A 15,476-nucleotide genomic window follows, 5' to 3' on the forward strand; every position below is an offset into this window, starting at 1 on the left:
TGTAAGAGAGACTACAGTAAGACAATGGTTTTGGATAGGGGCAAGTTTTTTAGGTTTGAGTGAAGCTTACAATTTTATAAAAGAATGTAAAAAAATGTGTGAAGTTGTTTAAATCATGAATTCAAAGTTGTTTTGGTATTTTGTCATGCCAATAATATAAAAAGAAATGAGGAATTTGGTCTGTCACAGTAAATCGAGCACTTGATTTAGAATTAAAAAAAAAAAACTTCATGGGCTCCATGATTAATACTGAAATATCGCACCCTCTGCAGTCTAATTTAATCCACATAATTATTTTTGTGTAATGATATAAAATTACTAAGAATATGAAGACTAATTTGGATGATGTTAATGCATATTTTAATGCATAACTGTCTCTTATGCAGTATAGACCATGCTAATGGGCATGCATATACTATTACATTACGTATGATAAAATAATTGTTCAATAAGATCAAGGATTACTTCTAAGGATTAACTTCAAAAACAAATGATTAATCAATTATCAAAATAATCAATAATTTACAAAAAAGGTGAAGTCATTTCTCTAACACTAAAATCACTCCTATTGTAAGTGAATCACTAAGGCCACCTGTCCACCAGCGCGTTTTTTCCTGAGGCTAGGGTATTTTTATTTGTTCTCAATGGGAGCACTGCGGGTAAAAACGCACAGCTTCGGGTATAACGCAGTGCTCATCGCTGTCACTTTTTATTCAGCTAACCAATCACAGTGGAGGAGGGGTGGGATTAATACAGACCAACCACCACACCCTGCTTTTACTATGACTGAACAACAATGGAGGAGAAGTTAATATTCCTTTTCTCAGAGTATTTACCTCTTTACCAAATGAAATTGCAGGATTTCCTTAATATTGTTTTAAAAATAAAGCTACATAATGAAACATTTCATTCGCAATGCTGTGCTGCAAAAGCGCTCACAGCTGGGCGTTTTCAGCAGAGCATTTGCCATTTTCAGCTGGCTAAAATTGCTTTGGTGAACACGCAACCTAAGCCAGTTTTTTAAGGGGGGTTCAGAGTTGTTTACACTGATAAAGAATTGGATTCTCATGCTAAGCATGGACAAAATAAAAAAAAACAATTTGGACGTATGACATAGTATTTCTGTGCTAAAAATCTTTCTTGCGGGTTCGTAAAAGTTTCTGAGAGTTTTTCTTTTTGATAGTAGCTCCAGTTTGTTTTTCTGGAGCAGCTATGTTTCACAAGTGTGTTTGTTGACGAACGTTTTATAAAAAAAGGCCCAGTTCGACGGTGGATTTGCAAAATCATTTGATACTGAAAGATGGAGCGGTCCCGTCTATAGAAGATCCCGGTCATAATTCAGAACTTCAGACAGTAAATTAAATGGCATCAGATGTCTGTTTTATTGGCATTCGGTGCTCAAGTGTTCGTCACTATTTAGCTCCCACGGCGCGCCTCCAAGAGCTGCGCTTTTTCCGGAAAGAATCATAAAGCTGTATCTTTCTTTTATAAATTTGATAAAACTAAAGACTTTTTGGGGATATGAAGGATGCAGTACTACTCTAGAAGTACTCAAGATTAACATGAGATTGGGTGAAACTGTGTCTGTTATGTCCCCTTTAAGAAAATGAGGGACAGGTTAAAATGATTTTTGAGGTAATTAACATTACGCCATAAATGCTTTTGATTTAGCTTAAGTGAATCACTGGATTCAGAGGCTGGACATGATGGTTCTGCATCATAATAAGGATATTAGTGATTTTAAGTGAAATCTGTCGTTCCCATTTCATCTCTTTACGCCTCCCTTTGGCTCCCCCACACGCAGCAGGGGTTTAATTGAAGCTGAATGAGTGGGAGATCACAGGGCCTGAAGGTGGCAGACATTTGAATGATTAATGAAGTAAGATTGTGTGAGTCTGTGTACAAGTGTGCGAGAATGTTTGCTTTAAGACAAGGTGTGAAGTGACTCAGGAAAACAACAGGAAGCAGTGGCACTGCAAAGGGCCTTCCGGTCACAAATCACTTTCTATTTAAACAACATGTACAAATGTCACCGCGCTCACGAGGAATGAAGTTTTCTCCTTCTATCCTGCCAACACCCCTCTATCCTCACCTGCCCGCAAACCTTATCATTTCAGCTGATCGCTGTTGTGTTCTTTTGTTCTTTCCCTCTCACACGTCAGATGTTATGTCAAGCATTTTTAATCAACTGCTTTTCAAGTTTGCTCAGACATGATTTCTGTCTCCAATGTTCAGTCATTTTCACTTCACATATCAATACAAGAACAAAATTAACACCAGCCAAGTGCTAAGTTAAAAATGTTTTTACTGTTGTACTGTACCTCCTGTTGGTAAACCAGCAAAGTGAATTAATGAGGAACAATATTTTCATCAACTGACTGGCTCGACTTATACTTAATGCAGTTGTCATAAAGAAAATTCAGCTTTTAGTAAAATAAAATAAAATAGTTATTATTACAAAATAAATATGTATAACCATACCAAACATTTTTCCATTGACACAAAAGTGTTGCTATTTATTTGTAGTGGAAATGTTGGCAGGCAGGTAGAAATCTGAACTACTGGCTGGTTGGGCTTTGTGAATTTGTGAAAGACAAATAAACACATAGAATAAGAACAAAACCCTTTCCCGTCAAGGTCACAGAGCCACAGAAGCCACAGTGACGACAGCCACATACTAGAGAAAACACACATTACTAATTAGCAAATCATTCAGATACAATAGCAGGCCTAGTATGCATCTGTCTAGACACAAACAGCAAGAAACCTGTGTGTATGGGAGAAAGGTTACTCTCGCTAGGATGTTGTAATAGTAGAGTTAATGACAACACTGATCTAAACTCCCACAACAGGAAGACATTTTGTTCAACCAGACAGCCTGACCTACATTAACCTAACCTGAGGACACTTGAAGAATCCAATCAACTTAATACGCATGAGGCATCAGGTAGCTCACTCATTAAAACTGGCGGGAAGAGGAAGGATTTAAGAAGTACTGTAGGTGGTGAATGTGAAAGAAAATTGTGTAAATGATGATCTGATGGCTTAAAGGGATAGTTCATCCAATTACTAACATTTCAGTCCGTTTCTTGCAAAAAACTTTAAACCCAGCATATGAACAGTATGGAACACTGATGTTTTTAAGTAATACATTTATACATTATAAAAATATTATACATATATAATACACACATTTACATTAAGCTAACTTAACATTTATGTATGGGAAGTCGTGGCCTAATGGTTAGAGAGTCGGACTCCCAATCGAAAGGTTGTGAGTTCGAGTCCCGGGGTGGGGGGAGTGCATGTACAGTTCTCTGTCCTCCTTCAATACCACGACTTAGGTGCCCTTGAGCAAGGCATCGAACCCCCAACTGCTCCCCGGGCGCCGCAGCATAAATGGCTGCCCACTGCTCCGGGTGTGTATTCACAGTGTGTGTGTGTGTGTGTGTGTGTGTTCACTGCTCTGTGTGTGTGCACTTCGGATGGGTTAAATGCAGAGCACAAATTCTGAGTATGGGTCACCATACTTGGCTGAATGTCATGTCGCTTTCATGTATGATTTGTAGTTTTTTGAAAAATAATAAATTAACACTTTTTAACAATAAATTGATTAAGATAACACTATATACATTTATAATGTTACACAAATTAGAATATGGTGACATGTCAATCAGCTAATAAACTCAAGATATGTTCATGTGCATTCGGGCCCTTTTTGCAAATAGCCTAGAAGTCTTAATATTAACATTATGTTGTATAAATAATGAAGCCTATTCTATATGAAATTATGTGTTGATTGATCCCATTGATTAAAAACTTGCTATTAAATGCGTCACTCTACTGGTCATCTTCAGCGTGCACAGCTCAAAACAGAAATGCAGAACAACATTAAATGTGTGTGTGTGGAAAAGAGCAGCTGGGGCATTCTGTAAAATTATGCAAATTTCAAAAGACATCAGGGTGAACAGATAATGACAAAACATACATTTTTGGGTGCACTGTTCCACTAAATCAAGCTCATGCCAGATCTCTATTGGCTGAATCCCGTGTGCCCACAGCAGACTGAAGCTACATGCCTTGAGCATCAGTGATTGCGTTTCTGTGTGCATGTACACGTATGCTTGCAATAATAAATTGTGGAATGTCCCGTGTAATTACTGCGTCTCTGGAGAGAGGGAGAGAGAGAGAGAGAGAGAGAGACGCAGGCAGGCACACTGCAGCTGTCCTGCCTCAGGGGTCTCCCCAGGAACGCAGCTCAACTCTGATCCCCTCTGCAGCTGCTGGGTGTATACGGGGCACAGGGGAGGGCACAATGGCACACATGCACATAATTTCAATTATGAAAAACCTGTAACCATGCATGCACAAGCTTATATCATGCACAAGCTAATATCCCAATACGTGCCTTTTAAAACAAGTAGGTTAAGCCATGTTGGACACATGGTGACATGATACGCACACATTGAGATATAAAGATACGCCAGCCTTACACGGACTTCCTGATACAGCAGATGGTGAGACTACAGAGGCTCCATTCAAACCAGATAAATACCTCTAGACATTTATCACCAGTTATGCAATATTTATTAATACGCCAAAGGTGCAACCCTTAAATGTTGTAACACTTGCAGTGGGTCACATTGCCCTGGGAACAGACCATTCCAGAAGTCTCTGTGAGTTTATTTACTGTACAATTAAAGTTATTTGGTTAATATTGATTGTGCTTTCAACATTAAGCCCAATAACCATTTCACTACATGAAAACTAACATGCCCAATTCTTAACATGCTCAAATCACCATATAAGGACTTTCTGGAACTGTACAGATGCAAACACATTCTCATAAAGATGAGCTCTCATCTAAGAGCGAAATCTTTAAGTAAAACCAGGGGTGCCATTTTTAAAACCTTTTTTATATATTTACATTATACGGCTCACTATTTCGACACACTATTTCCCTCTTTAATACTGTAAAGCTGCTTTGACACAATCTGCTTTGTAAAAAGAGCTATATAAATAACAGTGACTTGACTTCACTATAAAATTGCTTTTAACTTAAAAAAGATCAAAAGGGACAGCAATGACTTTTACATTACAATACATTTATGTTAATACTGTAAAATATGTTCTTTGGAATGTTCTGTTTACTCAAAGAAACGTGAAAAAAAAGGCACGGTTCATTAGAAATGCAAATGTTGATATCAGCATGTTTAATATCTGAATGATCATAAATAAGTGCAACCTGTTTGAAAATGTGTGGATAACAGGTTTTGTTAACAAATACTTCAGTATATGTGCTAATCGAAAAAGTGTTTAATGTCAATGTTTCATATTGGTCAGATTCCAATAATATGCTTTTCAGCTGAAACGGGAGTCATCTGATCTCTTATCAAGCATCCCATGTTTGGATTCATGTGGTTTTGTCCTGGCTGCAGGCACACACAATGCACATCCAGATTTCTGATATGCCTTTTATCAATCGCTCTCTTCCTGGATGGTTGTCCGTGTGAACTTTGTGACTGGGCTTTGAGAGTAGCTGAGATACAATGCGTTCTGTGTGCCTGACCGACAGATGGTACTCGCACTCACACGCGCAATACACACACACACACACACACACACACACACACACACACACACACACACACACACACACACACGAGTCCTCACATGAAACAGCATACCACAATGCTTAGCCCTCACGCTTTTGCCTGTGCTCGCACGAAATACACTGCACACATGACAAACCAAGGAGTGAGAGGTGCTATTCTCTCCTGATTGGCATGCTTAATCTAAGCGGAATCCATCCCAAATACTGTCCAAACATCTGAAAAACTCCTACGCAGGTTTGTGAAGTACTATATTGTGTAATGGAATGCAGGCTGTACTGAAGGCGTATTAAATAAAACCTGTGCCCTAAATTTGACCTGCTAGTATTTTTCTAAATGCACCATAGTGTTATAATTCATTTTAAAGGGATAGTTCAACAAAATCGTTCCAAACCCGTAAGACCTTCGTTCATCTTCGGAACACAAATTAGGATATTTTTAGTACTGTCATGAACATGCATCATAGACTGACTTTGAAGAAAATAAATTGTTGAATAAAGTCATTATTTTTGTTTTCTTTGTACACAAAAACTATTCTCGTAGCATCATAATATTGTGGTTGAATCACTGATGTCAAATGGATTATTTTAACAATGTCCTTACTACCTTTCTGGGCCTTGAATGTGCCAGTTGTGTTGCTCTCAATGGAGGGTAAGAAAGCTCTCAGATTTCATCAGAAATATCTTAATTTGTGTTCCAAAGATGAACACGGGTCTTACGGATTTGGAACGACATGAGGGTAAGTAATAATGACTGGATTTTCAGAGTTGACTATCCCTTTAAATATAAACAAAATAGTCTCAAATGTAAACAAGTGATAGTTTCAGCTGGTTTACTTTAAATAAAGCAACTCGGAAAACCATGAAATTCTGACAAAAAAATTAAGTGGCGCTTGCCTGTGCAAAACTACCACAATAAGGTACTGTAGGTGATTTCCAGGACCATCTCTATGCCGTTGCTAAGGTGTTCTGGGCAAACTTTTTTTTTTCTTTTCTTTTTTTGTCCGGGTATAGTCAAGAGATTCCCAGTTCTCAGTGATATTCTGATCTCTAAGTATGGCTCAGAACCCTCAATCAAAGTAAGTCTACAGGAAGTTTCCACCCATTTACTGCATGCCAGGTGAAAATTATAAGTCTGATGGCTTTACAGAAGTAAACAGCACACGTCTCTTCAACAAGCCACACACTCAGAGACATAATTCATGTCTGTAGACGAGTCATGACGAGTTGCCTTTGATACTCAGGGTTAGGGGTTTGTTTAAATCCCTAACCCTTACTGTGAGCAATATTAATGGCCATGCTTGCCTTTGCAAGCACCACTAATTATGAAATATCCAGTGATTCATTTCTTATGTTAGAACAACGCCCAGTCATGACCCACACAGACAGAGTGGCGCCGACCACACCTTTCAACTTTATTGTGACCTTAAAGCAATTTTCATGCAGCGCTAATAATTATGCACAGCTAATAAGGATTCGCGTCTATCTTAAAACATGAAAATTATGTGTCGACAGCAATTCACAACAGGAAAATTGAATGCTAAATGGCGATGGTGCTTCAGGATGGTAAAAAAATGGCTAGGAGAATTAAATCTGAAAGAAAAGATGACCATCGGAGCCTGGGAGCAGCAGCGGAGAAAAGAAGCCAGAGAGCGGGTGGGACGGAGGGAGGGAGGGGCACGTGGTAGTAATAACCTGATTTATTTTTAGAGGGCCTTTTGTTTTTCCTGGAAGGTTTTGATGAAAACCTCCCATTGGGCCTCAGTTTGAAACTAACTGTGGTCGTCTGCGACTTACTGTGGTCACCATTTCATATTATCTTACATCTTTCACGCTGCCAAATAGTGCTTCATTTCAAAAGAACGCTGTGTTAGGTCACTGCTGGCCTGCCAAATTTAGCTCCCAAACAGAAGCTGGCCTCCTCTGAATTGACTAAGAATCACAAAGTGGCCTAATTGGCTGCCGGGACAGTAATTGAATCAGGAGGCAAATACCACAGAGGTTAGCGTTTGGCCCGAAACCCCTGTAAGTTTTAAGAAGAAAACTCACCACATAATCTGAGAGAAATCAGATAGCTTCTCTCGTGCTCGTCTGATACGGCCAAGCAAGAGGACGTTTCAGGGAATTCAAGTAGACATGATATTTTCGAAACCTCGCTATCTTAAACAGAATGATGAGATTACTTACAAATAAAGGCAAGCAACTTATCCGGCAGGGTAAAAGAGTAAATGTCAGTGGTATTGGTGTTACATTATACAAGCTCTAGAATGAGAGCGACATAAAATGATAAGACTGATGGATTGGTGTGGTTTTTCAGCTGTGAACATAAGAGGTGTTGGTGGAGACGAATGACTTCAGCCTGCCTCTAGTCAATATTTGAAAAGGTGTGGAGAGGAAACAGCAAAACAAATGAAGGGATTAAAAACGTTTTTCCTGTGCAACGTAATGAAAAATAATGATTGTTTTTTTTTTTCAAATAGTTCTTCTGAACGCTCCGCCCCCAAACTCCTAAAAATGGTTACACATCTCTGCATAGAATACACTATTTTAACATTGAAAAGATTACAAAGAAAGGGATAAGTCTTCAACAACTATGAACTACTAAGACACTAATAGGCAATAACATGACTGCGCTGAAGACATAAAACAGATGTTTTTAGTTTCCTGACTGTCTCAACCAAGAATTCAATGTAATTGATGAGACCACAAAATAGTAGACAGTCTCGATAGATGTATAAGCAGTAGTGACGGTGTGGTGTGGAAATAAATGTATGAGTGTTGGTTACCTCAGCATCCTGGGCCTGTAGGTTATAAGTGGTCTGAAGGAGTCTCAGCATGGACAGACTTAGCATTGGTTCCTCAAGAAGAAACTCCAAAAGAAGAACCAGCTGTTCTGGACTCAACTGAAACAGAAACACAAAATGGTTTTGAATATTTTCATATAGTAAGTAACATACACAGTGGGGTCCAGAATAGAATATACTGTACATATATTATACGAGCAGAGTGAAGACATTTATAATTTTATAATAAATGTTACAAATAAATGTTGTTTTGAACTTTCTATTCATCAAAGAATCCTGAAATAAATGTACACAAGCTTCCAAAAAAAAGGTGTTTTCAGAATTGATAATAAAAAGGTATGCTTCTTGAGCACCATGTGACAGTGAAAACTGGAATAATGCGTGCTGAATTCAGCGTGCCATCACAAGACTACATTTACTTTTAAAGTATATTAAAAAAAAAACTGTAATTTAAAATTGTAATAATATCTGTTTAATCAAATAACTGCAATCTTGGTAAGAATAACTGAATTTCCTTCAAAAACATTAAAAAAAACCTCTTCAAACGTATGAACAGTAGTTCATATAGTATATTTATATTTGTATTCAAAAAAAATATTTTAACATTGCAAATTACAGAATCGAATGTCATATTAAACCAAAAAAAAAAAAAAAAAAAAAAATAGACATTTAGAAAGTCAAAATGTATTTTATTAGTGACCTAGAAAGAGTGTATTATTTATTTATTTATTTATTTATTATTTTTAATTTAGCATCCCATATTTTCAATGTGTTTTTAAGATCATAATTTAATTAGGCAATACGACATGTAGACAAAAGCTCATATAAACCACACCACAAAATTATTTACAAGCTTCAAATACTATCCATGAAGAATGATGGCATTTTCAGAAGGTTGAATAAGACGTCAATGCTGTCTTTGAAGACTATCAGAGAGCCGAGCAGGAAAAGAGAAGCTCAAGCAATAGCTCGGAGTGGGAAGAGCATTCCAGCGAGGTAGAACGAGAGCGAGAGGAAATAACATATTGTGCATATTAAACCTCCCGCCATTAAAAGAGCTCCTCTGATAATCTTCAGAATAAGAGGAAAATCACATTTCTCTCTTCTCCAAAAAGTAAAGCCTGCATAATGGTTTCTAGAGTATAGACAGCTAATGGAGGGAAGGAATGCTTTGGGATTTGAGCAATGGAAAGATGCTTTAAAGTCCCATCTTGCAGTATGGAAATCAGGCCTAAACCAGTTATTGCATGAAATCGCTAAATTTACAGGGGATTACGTTTCTTTTTTAATTCCTAGCCTGCTTACTCTTGTTTTAAGCCATGTTTCAGTCACTAAAACATAACTTGCAAGCAACTGTACAAAGAAACAAGCCACAACAGTCTCGGACAGGTAGAAATGAAAAGCCCCATGTGTCGTACATTGCTGTGAGATTATAAAAAAAATGTGCTACCCATTGAAAGCAATGAAAGAAATTATGAGTCATCTTCATAACACATGGCGACTAACGTTTATATAGACACAACGTGAGTCACAGCAAAATAATCAAGAATATCGCTGACCTGAAAGCATGCTTATATTATTGGCTGGTGTGGGTGAAAAGGAAGACAGGAGGAAATTCTGTCCTGCTGCTATTATCTCAAGTCAGAAATCTGGTTCAAATTGATTAAAAAAAGAAAAATTTCAGCTGTGGTTGCCAGAAATTCACTGGAAAATAGTGATAATGTTCAGATGTTACAGGATCCTTCCCTGCATATTTATACTTCAGAATTATATATGCCATTACTGATCTCATATTAATTCATTTCATATTAATAAAACAATATTTTACTAAACAATTAAAATATATTTAAAATATTTCCTAATATATTTTACTTGTTTAGTAAATTTAAGTATTTTTGTTTTGTTTTTTTTGTTAAATATAATATATAAACATTATTTTCTATAATAAAATAAGGTTTATACCGTTAAATAAGATTATTGATTACATCAAATACAGCCTATACAAATCTAAAACACATTTTCTACAATATTTTTGGAAAAAATACATAAATCTAATATAATTCTTCACTACAACAAGGTAAAGTAACTTAGTTAATGGATGAGCAGGTTTTTACTGTAGCATTTCTGCAGAGAGAAACTGATGCGGCTGGAGATGGAGAAAGAAACAGGAAAAAGGAAATGGTGGAGTGAGCGAGCGAGGGACACGTAGACAGAAAGCGAGAGAGAGCAGGCAGAAAGAGTGATGAGGTAGGAGATGGGTGGTGGCAGGCCTGCTATTATTACTCCATTATCACATCAGGATCTGTAGAGCAGTGATGCACAGTCTCCTCCCTCCTGTGCCACTTCCCTTTCTCGGTCCGGCCAAACCCGCACACACACACACACACACACACACACACACCGCTGCGTAGCCTGGGACATCTCTCATTCACAGCTCCTGCTGTATTAAATTAGTTACACCTTAATATGGTGAATGAAGGAAGGAAAAATCATTATCATCAGTATTTTCAAATCACTACTATGGATGCAACTTTATCATCGACTTGATCCGTTGAAATATCCTTCCCTAAAATGGTTAGGAAATGTAATGCTGCACCCCGCCTAACCAAAATAAGAACTATATTTGTCTACATTACTGAAAGAGGGAACTATTTCACTCTTGACTGCTCTGTGGCCTCAAACGAACCAGAACCCGGGACAAAATAACTGTGTCAAATGAAAGCAAAATGACAATAATTTGACCACGAGAAACCTAATAAAGTCATCCCGCTTTGAAGAAGAAGTGGCAATGGTCAACTGTTACCCTGCTCAAATCCGCTGTGAAGAATTAATGTGGTGGAAAGCAAAGACTTCTCACTTTTGGATGATTTCAGCCTCCGCTCTGTCATTAAGAGCCATTCAAGGGCCCACCCAAGATCATCGGATCCGCCGCCTTTGAAAGACGAGAGGAATTTAGAGTCATAAAAGATATAGGGGAGACGAAAGCCCTCCTCCACACTCAATTTGCCTCAGGGAATAGCAATTGTCTCGGGATGGCAATAAAAACTTTTCCACACAGGGAACAAACAGTTCCGCAGTGCCCAAGTCCACTCGTCTTGTCAAAAACAGGGCGGAAAAGAAAGCGAGGTGATCAGCTATCCGGGGGAAACACCCTTTCACAATACATCACTCTGCAAAACGCTAAACGGGGTTTTCCGTCACTTGGTTGAAGCCAAGGATTTTGGTGTCAAGAAGGTTTTTGGGTCTTTTTTTGTCCTATTAATTAGATAACTCTAAAATACATAAAAAAAATGCATGCATACAATGACTCAAATGCAGCTTTTCTGCTAGCAAGATTTTAACTAATTTTGAAAACCACTAAATCAAAAGACGTTTTGTGACTACCATTCAGAAGCATAAAACAGGAAATGATAACATGATTTATCCTCATGACTGTGTGTCAGAAAATCTTAAAATATCACATTACATTTTCAGACAATATATTGACAGTGTATTCCCAAATTAGACGAAGCAAGGTTAGTTTATTCAAATATCATGTGGTGGAACACCCCAAAATGTAATGATATTTCTGAACTAGGTATTATTTTTTCATATGTACACATTCATATGTATTCCAGATGTAAGGATTTTTATTTTATTTTTCAGTTTCACTGGCTGGGAATACATCATGACATTTGGAGTCATTAAATTTACATTTTAGATTCAAGACCATTGAACAAATAATAGATTTCTAAGAACCTGATGTTAAAAAAATAAACAATTTTATATGTCATAAACAATCTTATATGTCATTAACATCAGAAAGCAAAGGTGAACACCTCACTTCAAGAACAAATACACACAGATAGAACGAAACAAAGTGGACGTTTGCTGAGATCACAAGCTAGAAACACTTGTGTGATAATGTCAACAAGGCTTTCATCACTTGCTCAAGGCCTAATTATCTTCCAACCCTGAATTCATTATTTTTCATTAGGGCCAAATCAAACAGAAAACCACAAAATTCATCATTTGCCATTAACACACTTGCCTCTGTGAGCCGTGTGGATGTCCCGTCCACTGTAAGACTCCCTCCAAGAGCACAGCTGCACACATGCAGTCACTCTGGGCAGACTGTGTGTTTGGTTTTCCACTGCTTTTTTCATTTCTCTCCACATAAAAGACTCTTTTCATGCAGTGTCCATTAAAGCCATGGAAAAGTTAGCAGCACGCAAATAAACAGAGCGAGGAGCTTTAATGAAAAATGATTTACTTTTAAATCAGGAAAGCTTTCCTTTGCCTTAATTCATCTCAATCGCCTCCGTTTTAGTCATCGGTGCAGCATCCCACCACTTTTAACAAAGTAATCTTAATAAAATACTTGATCGTCTCCAAAAACCCTTTCAACGAAAGTCAAAAAAGACACGATTCAGACTCTCTCTAAATTTGCAGAGAGGACAAACAGATTTTATTACTTCCCCGACCCTGTGTAAAGAGGGAGGAAAAGCTAAGAGCAAGAGGATGATGTGGTGGGTAAAGTACAGTGACTCATAGGTGCTGAGATTATGTTTCTGTTTGTGGAAAGTGAAAGAAGGCTCACACACACAGACACACACAGACACACCCTGCCACCGTTATTCCTACACAAGCTCCAGGCAAACCAATGCTTGCATCTACTGGGATAGTTCAGCCAAAACTTAAAGTTCTGTCATTGTTTACTCACCCCCATGTTACCCCAAACCTGTATGACTTTCTTTTGTGGAACACAAAAGGTGGATTTTTAAAGAATAACTCTTTCAATATAATGAGAGTGAATGGAGACTTAAGACTGTTAAGCTCTAAAATAACCAAAAGCACCCTAAAGTAACATAAAAGAGGTCCATACAACTCATGCTCCATATTTCATGTCTTTTGACGCTATACATTAACGTCTATTGTGTGTATTGTATGTGCCTTTAGGTTCTTTTCAGGCTTGAAAGCTTCAGTACAATTCATTGTAATTGTATGGAAAAATACAAGCAGCAAGTACAAGTGTAATATTCAATATTTCTCCTAGTTTTGTTTCACAGAGTTGTACAAGTTTGTAACAACATAAGGGTAAGTAATTAAAGTCAGATTTTTCATGTATGAGTGACCTATTTCTTTAGGTGCTTTTGCAAGCACCTACAGTGCCATAAAACAGAGAAAAAGTACTTTATTTGTATGAAGGAATTCGGTTCAAACAGGGACTGCAAAAGGGCAGTGTGTGATATTTTGTACAGGGGAAATTCCCTCCAATTAGACTAACAATGTTCTGACATAAAGTTTTACATTCATTGAGACTGAGTGAGTAGTTTTGGAGTAAAATCACATAGGAAACCAGTGACATGTTCCACAAACACAGGAAAAAGGCCAAATGTTCTTTCACCTTTCATTCACTCAGTGTGTGTCTGTGTTTCAAGCGTGTCTGGAATATGAATCTAAAATAACGTTCTAAAAATACGTTCTGTAAGTCAGGTTTTTCCCTGACACAAATTAAGCCATATAAACAAAGATGACCATCAACGTGAACCTTAGATAAAAACTTAGGGAAAATATTGTTTAGGTGCCTTAAAGGTCAACTTTTGGTTTCAGTTTTTCTTTGCAGTTTACTAGTCTTGTCTCGAGAGACAAATGGACCTTTAAAAGTACAAATATTCCATGTATTTTCTCAAATAAAATTAGTTTATGAAATGGCTTGCATAATATAGAAAAATACAGTGTGAAAAAGCTCACCCTCCTGTCACTGATTGACATTTTGTTTTACAAAAACATTTGCAATTTGACAAAATGCTAGAGAAAGTGCTATTTCCAAATAAATGTTTAAATGACATTCAAATTGACATTTCACTAGCTGCATAGCATTAGCAACTTTTTTAAAACATAGAATGGGATTATTTACTTGTCTTTCCATGTTGAACAATGAAGTGCTCAAATGACTCTCCAGGTGTCCATTTTAAGACATTTAAATAGTTTGATAACAGTTCATGTGTCATACATGACCGTTTTAAAAGTATGCTCACCAGGGCAGCATGTATTTCATCAAAAAGATACAACTGAAATATTATACAGTAAAATCAGTGAAATAGTATTATAATTAAATTAACCGTTTTCTATTTCAATGTATTTTATTCAATATAGGAATTTATTCCTGTGTTCTTTACTGTCACTTTCCAAGTCTATGGTAAATCTTGTGTATCTAACGGTTATCACTACAAAAGACATGATTTATGGCTCTAATATTTTTTTTAAATAAGTAATGGGATAATAAATGTATGTTTTTTGTGAAAAGTGCTCACTCTGCGTCCCTCTGGAGCTTCAGTATCCTGCCATTGTTAATGTAACAGTAGGAATATTAAATTAGGAATCTAAAACTGCAAGCATTCACATGATATTAGGTGATGTCTTCTACTCACTCCCACTTCACTGGAAATAAACTTCAATTACAAGTCCCATATCTCAGAGATTACTGTTAAAGTACCGAGAGGCTTCTTCACCAAGCTTAAAAAGTGTTGAAATTGAGCCAGAAATGTTGAAGGACACAAATGAACTGATGAAGGACAAAGCAATGCAAAGCATTTGTTATAAAAGTACAGTTAAATTGATACATAAAAACCTAGAGACAGTCTAGTGCGCTGATGCAGATTTTCTCAAAGCAGAGCTTAACTTTCATCTGCCACAAAACCTTGGAAACAGAGATGCTCTCCCTCTTTAAAACCTCAAGCGTTGGTTCCCCTCGAACCTTTGCCCCGTGGAGGGTCTCGTGTGGAAGAATGCACACCATTCACTCCCTGTTATTCTTAAGCACAAGAGTCTGTGCCTAAGTGGCATTATTAAAACACAGAGTGTGATTTCTGTGGCAGTTTTACTGCTTCTGGGCTTTTTATGCTGTCTGACCACAGCCTTGTAAAAACAGACTCTGGCATTGACAGATGGCATAACACCCGGCCTGGGGTACTTGGGTTACACTTGTGTCTTTCTCTCCATTATTGTCTTTATCAGGGCTTTTTTGTCCCACCGGTAAACTTTGCCTCAGGGTAGACGTCCAAAACAGTCAAAGCTCT

The 15,476-nt window shown here is 37.4% G+C and overlaps 1 protein-coding gene across 4 annotated transcripts in view; it reads right to left on the bottom strand.

Annotated features, from left to right (window-relative positions):
• Positions 1-15,476, bottom strand: part of aopep (aminopeptidase O (putative)) — a 75,929-nt gene that overhangs the window by 9,323 nt on the left and 51,130 nt on the right. For all 4 annotated transcript variants that reach the window (XM_052563518.1, XM_052563517.1, XM_052563515.1 and 1 more), the window contains one exon: positions 8,398-8,514. In XM_052563518.1, the coding sequence (XP_052419478.1) occupies positions 8,398-8,514 (117 nt within the window). The remainder of the gene's footprint in view (positions 1-8,397; positions 8,515-15,476) is intronic.

The sequence above is a fragment of the Carassius gibelio genome, chromosome B8 (assembly GCF_023724105.1).
Source record: "Carassius gibelio isolate Cgi1373 ecotype wild population from Czech Republic chromosome B8, carGib1.2-hapl.c, whole genome shotgun sequence".
In the NCBI taxonomy this organism is placed as follows: domain Eukaryota; kingdom Metazoa; phylum Chordata; class Actinopteri; order Cypriniformes; family Cyprinidae; genus Carassius; species Carassius gibelio.